This window comes from Trifolium pratense, linkage group LG4 (assembly GCF_020283565.1).
Source record: "Trifolium pratense cultivar HEN17-A07 linkage group LG4, ARS_RC_1.1, whole genome shotgun sequence".
NCBI classification, from domain to species: Eukaryota; Viridiplantae; Streptophyta; class Magnoliopsida; order Fabales; family Fabaceae; genus Trifolium; species Trifolium pratense.
Window position 1 is genome coordinate 24,684,968 of NC_060062.1, and position 9,748 is coordinate 24,694,715.

General features: G+C 33.2%; 1 protein-coding gene across 1 annotated transcript; it reads left to right on the forward strand.

The window, feature by feature from the left end:
* Nucleotides 1–6,922: 6,922 nt before the first annotated feature.
* Nucleotides 6,923–7,396, forward strand: LOC123922344. Its single transcript, XM_045975069.1, has one exon. The coding sequence runs from the start codon at nucleotides 6,923–6,925 to the stop codon at nucleotides 7,394–7,396; it is 474 nt and encodes a 157-aa protein (XP_045831025.1).
* The last annotated feature ends 2,352 nt before the right edge of the window (nucleotides 7,397–9,748 follow it).

Here is a 9,748-nt window from a genome sequence, read left to right on the forward strand (position 1 = left end):
GATAAACTTTGGCATATCTAGAAAAATCATCTATGAAAGTAATAAAATATGCTTTACCTCCTCTACTAACCGTGTTTTTGAAATCAGCCAAATCCGTGTGAATTAATTCAAGCAGTTCCGTAGTTCTATTTGTGACAGGTTTAAAAGGCTTCTTTGCAAACTTAGCTTCCACGCATATAGGACACTTAGAAAAGTTATGTATATCTAGCACATTAATTAGATTCATATTTCTAAGTTTCTTAATAGAATTCACATTCACATGTCCTAGTCTACCATGCCACAAATTAACATATTCAGCAATATAAACAGAACCAACAGATGATATAGCATTAGATGTTTTAGGAATGGTGTTCAATACAAATAAACCATCAGCTAGATATCCCTTCCCCACAAAGTTTCCATTTTTAGTTATAACTACTTTATCAGCTTCAAAAACTAATTTTAATCCAGCTCTATTTAGACAACTACCAGAAATTAGGTTCCTACGCAGAGAGGGAACATACAAAACATCACTTAAAGATAATGTTTTTCCAGAAGTAAGTTTAAGGAGAATCTTTCCTTTACCAAGCACTCCAGCTGTAGCTGAATTTCCCATGAAAACACATTCTCCATCAACAGCATCCTCAATCTGGTGAAAAAGCTCTTTGTTGGCGCATAAGTGTTTAGAAGCACCGGTATCTAGAATCCAGTCTACCTTGTTGTCGACCAGGTTTGCCTCCACTACCACAGCAGCTATCACTTCTTCATTTTCTGCTAGATGTGCTTGAGGGGCAGAGGGGGCTGCAGACTTCGAGTTATTATATTGTTGTCCCTTCCTCAATTGGCACTGATAAGCTTTATGACCTGTTCTGCCACAAACATAGCAATCAACCTTTCTTTTCTGAATCTTGTTGTCAGCTTTGTTGATATTAGAGTGTGTTTTCTGTTGTCCATTTTTCCGGAACCTTTTTTCTTTTCCTTTTGACCTGTTTTTATCAGCAAACTCAACAACATTAGCATTAACTGAATTTACAGAATGTAAAACATGCTTATCTTTAAGTCGGTTGGCCTCCTCTGTCTTCATATGATTTATTAATTCTTGAAGTGACAAGTCTCTCTTCTTGTGTTTCAGTTGGTTACGGTAGTCACTCCAAGAAGGTGGAAATTTTTCTAAGAGCACATTAGCTTGAAGTATCTCACACATCTTCATTCCTTCATTTAGTATGTCACCAACTAAATTCTCATACTCATGAATTTGCTCCATGATTGGTTTGTCATCTGACATTTGAAAACGCATCCAATTTCCTACAACATATTTCTTTCTTCCAGCATCGTCATCGCCGTAACGTTTCAGCAGAGTGTCCCATATTGCCTTCGCAGACTTTTGATTAATGAAAAGATCAAACAGATTATCTGCCATATGAGTAAGCAGATGACCTCTCGCAGTTTTGTTGTCCTTTTCATATTTCTTCTTAGCTTCTTCGTTAGCTTTCTTGGTTCCTGCAGGAAGCGGTGTGACGACGGGGGTAGCAGGAGTAGATGATTCAACAGCGTTGACAGCAGCGTTGTCATCAGCAGGAGCATCTTCAAATAGCACATAATCAACCTCTAAGGCTTCAAACAAAATCAACAGTTTTTGAGACCATCTCCTATAATTTGAGCCGTCTAAAGGTTCCATTTTCGACATATCCGGAATGATTCTTGATAGACTTCCAGCCATTTCTGTTTAGTACTTAAATTTTGCTTTCAAATTGTTGGAAAATATTAGGAGTAGTACAAAACAGAAAGAGTGTAACACAGATTGGAAGTTTGTTGTGCCGTGAAAAATCACTGCCTTGAAAGCAAAATTCGGCTAGACCTTGATGCAATCTATATTGCCGACTGCCCCCCAAGGTTAACACAACGAGCCTATGAACACGTGCACTCGTGGCCTTAGGCTATGGAAATCACAGAACAATTGCCCAGAATTTTAGTAGTAGAAAACAAGGAAAAATGAGTGAAAATCAAGAGATATTTTTCTGTGTTTTCACAAGACTATGACCGTCCTTTTAATAGCCAAACCAGCAGAAAACGTTTTTCTACTTTCCTTGTCAACAGCTCTTTGTTATTATTAGCTGATAATAAAAATTTGACAGTTAGAAAAATAGCTAATAAAGTGGAGGTTTTGCAATCTGGTTTATAGCTAATCAAGAGCATTAAAAGGAATAATTTGTTATAAGGAATAACAATCAAAACTGATTGAAATCAATTAAGGAAATTTGAGGAATAAAGTAAAAGAATATTTTCTACCAATGTGGGACATCACAATGCAATTCAGTTTGCCATTGTCCAACAACATTAACTTAGGATAGACATACACGAAGAAGACACCTTAAAAAACATATGATTCTTCATTTCATTTATGATCGGTGTCTTTTACATAAAATTTAGTTGAAGCATTTTATCAAACAGAAAACAAGCATTGTACAATAATGCACAACAAAAGCAACATCAAAACAAACCAAAAAATAAACAGTTGAAATGGGGAGACTACTTTGAGTTTAGAGGGCGAGTGAATAGCATTAGCATCGTAGGAGATTACGCATCTTTGCTCCCAAAATATGCTGGAGACTAGGGGTGGCAAAGCGGGCAAGCCCGCCCGGTTTAGGCTCGGTTCGCTTAAGCCCGCCTAAAAGCGGTACGAGCCGAGTCGAGCCAACTTAGGTGGCCGAGTCTAAAATCACAGTCCGTCCTGTTTAATGGCGGACAAGCGAGTTGGCGGGCCGGCCCGTCAAACAATTTTTTTTGTTTTATTATTTTATTTTTTATTTTGACACTTGTGTTGTTATGAAAAACATGTATGTAGCTTATGGGACAAAATCATCAAGGAAGTATGCCATAAGTCCATTGATTATATAATTATAAACATGTATGTAGTCACTCTAATTATCAAGAAAGTATTTGACTATGTGTTTAAGGTAATGAATCGGGAAAAAATGTAAACCACATCGTATGTGATGTTGATTCAAGTAATAGAATAAAAAAAGTAAGTTACACTAGAAATTCGGTGAAAAAGAAGAAGGAGTATGACCGAAGAAACAAAAAGAAGCAATAACGACAATAAGAGAGTAAAGCGGCAACAAGTAATCCTAAATTTGACACCGTCGTATGAATGAATAGAAGAAAAAAAACTAAATTTATTTTATATTTATAGGGTTGGACCATCTTATACTATTCATTACTAGAAAAAATAGATTTTATATTTTTATGTAACTCGCGGGCCGGCCCGCCCCGCCCCGTGTTCGCCCCGCTTTTTAAGTGAGTTCGGCGGGGCGAGCCAACTAAAGGAGTCGAGCTCAAAACTTAGGCTCAGCTCGTCAAAAATGGTGGGGTAAACGGGCCGGCCCGACGGGTGGGATCCGTTTTGCCACCCCTAACTGGAGTTTTTCGTGATGTTGTTGAAATTATGAATGTTATATCAATCTATTTGTCAGAGTAGATGATTAGATTTAAACTTTGTGTTTCCCGAATAATTTTGCAATAAGGAGTCAATTTTGACATTAATAAATTTTTACCAATATTAATTGGATTTCATTTTTTGTTTTTTACAAAGTTTGTAGGATCATTACATTATACATGTAGTGGCCATATAAGGATTGACCTCTCCCAACAAATATTTCTCCATACACACCGGCCAGGAATAGAACCCAGGAACAAATAGTTAAGAGGTCCAAATATCTACTACTTATGCCACACTATGATGGTCATGTAGTGACCATATTAAAGATAAAATTTCTAGAGGCCGTGAAAAAAAACTTTATCTTTAGAGAGAGAAGCTCTCCCCTCTCTCTAAAAATTAGGGTTTAATGGATCTAAAGTACTTAAAGCCGCCGCCTCCTCTTTATTGATCTCCCCTCCGTCATCAGAGCTCCTTCTCTTTGTAATGGAGTTTATCTCCTCCCTTGTAGAGGTTTCTCTCCCATGTATGTGGATTTTTCTTTCTTTTTTTTTTTGAAGAAGCCAAAATGAAATATATTAACACAAACAGCCTCCTTAGCACAAGATGTACCAAGGTAGACTAAAAAAGTTTACAATATAGTCAGCCCAAACTCTTTCCCTTTCCTTTTTCTTTCTATTTTACCATCTCTTTCCCTTTCCTTCGTACCACCACCAATGGACCAAAGAAAAAGTCAGCCCAAACTCCCTTATTCCCTTTATATATTGTTATAGATAATGAAATAAGTGAAATAAGCACACTTAAATTAATTTATTCAATCTTGACCAAGAAAAAAAAATTAATTTATTCAATATTGACCGATACATTAGTAAAAAAAAACATTGACTAATACATTACGTGTAATTTTTTTTAGGATGAGATGGGTAGCTCAACTAGTTAAGCTATTTGAGCTAAGGATAAAGAAGTTTAAGGTCTGGGGCTCAAGTCCTAGTTAATATACTAACAAACAACTAGCAATTTTCCATTCAAAAAAAAAAAATGTACAAATTTTTTTTTTTGTCAAACGTTACATACGAAATTTTTGTTTTTTTATATCAAAAAGGGTCTAAGCCCAAGCGTTAAGTACGAAGTTACTTCAAAGGAAATTTAGTCAAATAACAATAATACTCCCCCCGTCCCATTTTATAAGAGCTAATTTGACTAAATGACATTATTAATATACAATAGTCAACTAATTCTTGAAAAAAAAATTGCTTAATTATCCTATTTGAATTCATTGCATTTAAATTTCAAACCGGGTGAATATACCCCATATGTTATTACCTCTTTCTTTCTTTCTTTTTTTTTTTTTTTTTTATTTTCACCACCAATTTAATCTGGTTCGGAGTCAGTTATAGCATTAAGTGGTTTCAGCCCCCCGATCATAGTTGTGGGGAATCGAACCGTGACCCTCCCTATTAATTAATTTCAGCGTCAATCACCACTGAACCAACTAACGATTGATATATGTTTACCTTCTTTTGTTTTTTTGTTGTTTATATGTTTACTTTTTTTTTGGTTTTCACCACCAGTTGAATCTGGTTCGAGGGGTCAGTTCTGACATCAAGTGGTTCCAGCCCCCTCCCGATCGCAGTTGTGGGGATCGAACCGCGGTCCTCCCTACAAAGTTCAGCACCAATCATCACTGAACCAACTAACGATTGGTATATGTTTACCTTTTTTGTTTTCTATGTATTCATATTTTCGTTGAGTTTCTTAATGGTGTATAGTATTAATTATTTAGTTTGACATTTTTTTAGTAATGATATTTTGACATAAGTTTTTTGACAACATAGTGGACAACTTAATTATGGAGGTGTAATTTTGTAATAAAAGAATTGCTGCAAGAAAAAAGTGTAACCCATTCATTCTTTTGCGAAAAATTCTCAACCCACCACAACATTTCTCCCCTACCCCCTAGCACGCAAAAAAATTCGGAAAATACATTCCGAAGTATTTTTCTAGTGTGAAATTTACACTATAAAAAATTCAGAAAATGTTTTCTGACTTTTTTGGGGGTAGGGGAGAAATGTTGTGGTGGGTTGAGAAATTTTCTTCTTTTGCCACATCATGTTGTCAAAATTGTTGTCCAAAATTTGTTTTTAGTATATCATTACTCTTTTTTTTTTTTGGTTGAGTTTTCTTTGTCATTTTTCTTTTTAATGAATCTTTCCTTTGACAATTTTAATGACATTATTTCCTTCCCAAGAAAAAAATTAGTAATGGATTTGAAAACAAAACATTACAAAAAAGTAGTACAATAATGGTTATTTGACTCAATTATTATTTTTTTTGTTGACTAAAAACAACATTTATTAATTCAAATTCATAGAATAAATAGAATAATACAAATTCAAAATCATTAAAAATTAAAAAGGATGAATGTGTGAATAAACTCATAGTGTCTACGTTAATAACATACAATGACAAAATATCAACAAAGTGTTCATCTTATAAATCAAACTTGGATTACCTAAACAATTTATGCTAAGATAAACTAATTAATGTGTGTTTGATCTGTTAAGGGACCGGACATGACAACTTCTATGGTACTGTGTTTGATTTTAAAATTGTTCTTGGTATTGGACAAACTGCGGGCTAAGGGACAGGACAAAAATTGAAATTCTTGTCCCCACAGAACCACGGGACAACTTTTTGTCCTCAACACAATTTGTCTAAAATATCAAAATAACATTTTGTCCACCAAACATCGTACAACACAAAGTTTGTTCAATATCTTAAACGTTTGTCATGTGTTGTTTTATCTTGTACTGTCATGTACTGTTTTGTACAGTATTTATATTTTGCAGATGAATTGAATCCTCAAATTTAATTTAGATCAATGGAATCAATTGATTTAACTTATTCAACATTGACCATTTTATTAAAAAAAAAACATTGACCATTACGCACAATTAATAATAGTAAATTGAGTCAAATAATAATAATAATATGTAGTAAATAATCTAAATCATTATTAAGATACCTAATTAGTCAATATAGATTCATTGTATTCAAATTTCAAACTAATCAATCACGTCACGCATTCCATTTCACAAGAAATGTCACATTAGATTTATTTCAATTGATAATATCAATATTATTAGGTTGTACGTGTTTTTATCCGGACGAGCTTAAAATCATGACCATAGTTGTGTGTATGAATTTCAATGGTGTTTACCATTTTGTTTGTTGACCAAAAAGATAGTGCCACTTTAGTTGAAACAATATTTTAAAATGAATTTCATTTTCAAAATAATATTATTAGTTAATTAAAATTAATTAAAATTAATATCTTTATATTCTTACTCTTATTATTATTAATTGATAACTATATAAAGACGCTAAGGAGTCACTAAGGAGTAAAACCAAACAAAATCACTAATAGAGGAAAAACAAATTTACAATATGATTCGTTTCTTCTCATTTATGGTGGTCTTTCTTTTATGTGTTGAGTCCTCATATACTATGAAAGTTGTAGATGTTGATACTATTTGTAAAAATGTTGCTGACAACCCTTCGTTTTGTCTCACTCTTCTCAAACCAAAGCAAGGTGCAGATCTCATTACCCTTGGTCAATACACCATTGACGTGGCACGTATTAAATTGACCAACACAATCAATCTAATCAAGAAACTTATTTCTCAAAGTGGCAGTGATCCCAAGGCAAAAGACCATTACGAGTATTGTTTGAGTAGATTTGGGGCAGAAGGTGGTGCTTTTAGTAGGATTTTGGATAGTGAAAAATGTTTAAAGAATGGAGACTACTTTGGATTTGGAGGGGAAGTGGATCGTATCATAGCCGATTATTCATCATGCATTACGGGAGACTCACCAAGTGATCCTCCATACCCTGATAAATCTTTACTCCCAAAATATGCCGGAATTTTTCTTGATGTTGTTGAAATTATGCTGGCTATATCATTTTTTTTACCAACATAGATGCTCGTTTTAAACTTTGTATCTCTTGAATAATGTTGTAATAAATTAGTCAATTTTGACATTCATAAAAATTTATCAATAAGTGAATTTTATTTATTAATGTTGGTTATATCATTTCTTATTTATTTTTATTTTTAGTTTTCACCAGCAGTATCCGGCCACTGGATCCGGGAAGGGGGGGGGTCAGTTATGGCATCATGTGATTCTAGCCCCCTCCCAATCACAGTTGCGGAGATCAGACCGTTATCCTCCCTACCAAATCTAGCGTCAATTACTAATGAATCAACTAACGAACGGTACTCATTACTTATTCACAATAAATAAAAACTGCATAAATCATATCATTGATTAAGAAACATTGATTCATGCTAGAATTCTTCGCTCCAAATAAAAATGGTTGCTGGTATTCACTTATTCGCCTAGCTACGGGTACGGTACCGGTATCCGGTACGGATACCGGTACGCGGTACGATATTTTTAGAAAATTTAAGGTACGGGTACATTAATATAAAATATTTAAAATAAAAAATTTAAGTGAATTATCATCATGCTTTGAAGATTTAATTTTTTTTTCCACCGTCTCAACTATTGTCATAAAAAATGAGAGATAATTGAAATATAATAAAAAAAATATAATATTTTAAGAGATTTTTCAACGGCCAATATGTTTTTTCTGTATTCATCATCATAAATCAACCAAATAAAATGGTTACGGAATCGGTGTGTACCATACGAGTACCATGGAGTATCCGGTAGTGGTACGTAACCGGTACGAGTACTTCACCATTTTAGGAGTATCCATGCTACATGACGGGATGAAATACTAGCTACTAAACTATATGACGAGAAAAAAAAATTGATTGTTATAAGATTTAAATTACTTTTATGATTAAAAGATACCTATAAATAAAAGTTGAAAACAAAAATTAGGATTACCACTCGACACAAAAAAATTAGAAAAGTGCGAGAGAGGGTGAAAAGCTTGAAGTTTAATTTTTTTTGGTTTTCACCATCAGTTTAATCTGGTTCGGGGGTCAGTTCTGGAATCAAGTGGTTCCAGCCCCCTCCTGATCGTAGTTGCGGGATCGAACAGTGGTCCTCCATACCAAGTTCAGCGCCAATCACCACTGAACCAACTAACGATCGGTAAAAAAAAAGTGAAGCTTTAGGGAAAGAAGGAAGACTCAAATTCATCACACTTAGGGAATACACTACAATCACATGTTAGAGGATTTAACTTTTCATCTAAGTTTCTTAAATTCTTATAGTATATATGAGTCTGGTCTTCTTTTTATTGATATGGTTTTTTGTGTTTTTTGGTATCGCGGAATTTGGTGGGATATATTTTTGTGTTTATGCGGAGAAGAAAATATATCGTGACATGGAGAATAGTCTCATGTTTTTGTTTTTCTTTCTCATATATTATTCATAACTATATGGCATTATATATAAAGTTACATAAAAATAAATCATATATTTTAAATAACAAATTAACCCTATAAATTATTAACAAATCCTTAAAATTCTAAAGAGAAATAAAAATGATAAATCATAATATTATTTTATTTTAAATATAAAACTAAAATATATTTAAATCTAAAATCTACAACAATATTTATACATTCTCAACACTGTTTTGTGGTTGTTGTTGTGCTTTCTTCTATTATGGTGTTGAAATTATGTTCTGTTATGTGATTAAAATTCGTGTCTTGTGTTGTTGCTGGATTTGTATGAGTTCTTGTTTCATCAACGGTGGTGATTCTAAAAACTAGATGCTCTTAATTCAGTAAAAAAAATAAAAAAAAATTAGGGATGACAGTATGACTCATACTCAGAGGGTACCCGCAAAAATTACCCATAACGGGTAGGGTAAAAACCCGCATTTTGATACGGGCACAGATATGAATAATTACCCGCAAAAATGAGCGGGTATGGGTACCTTAGTACCCACCCCGCCCCATACCCACATAATATATATATTTATTTATTTATATTATTATATAATAATATATGTAAATCAATTTAAAATAATGCAACACTATTAAACTATTACATATTTTTAATAAAAATATTTATTTATAACAACAAAATTATACAAAAATAATGTGAATATGAACATAAATATGAACTTTAACATAAGGTTGGTAATAATTTTGTTTATAATTTTCATTAGTCAATATTAAAATCTTTGAAATTTTTTAATTTTGTTAAAATGATATGATATTTTATAATTGATCAATTTATTTTTAACGGGTACAGGTACTTAGGTACCCATAGGGTATGAAGGCAAAAGTCGTTACCTACTCGGGTATGAGGATGAGTACGAATATTTTTTTCAATTTGCGGGTAAGA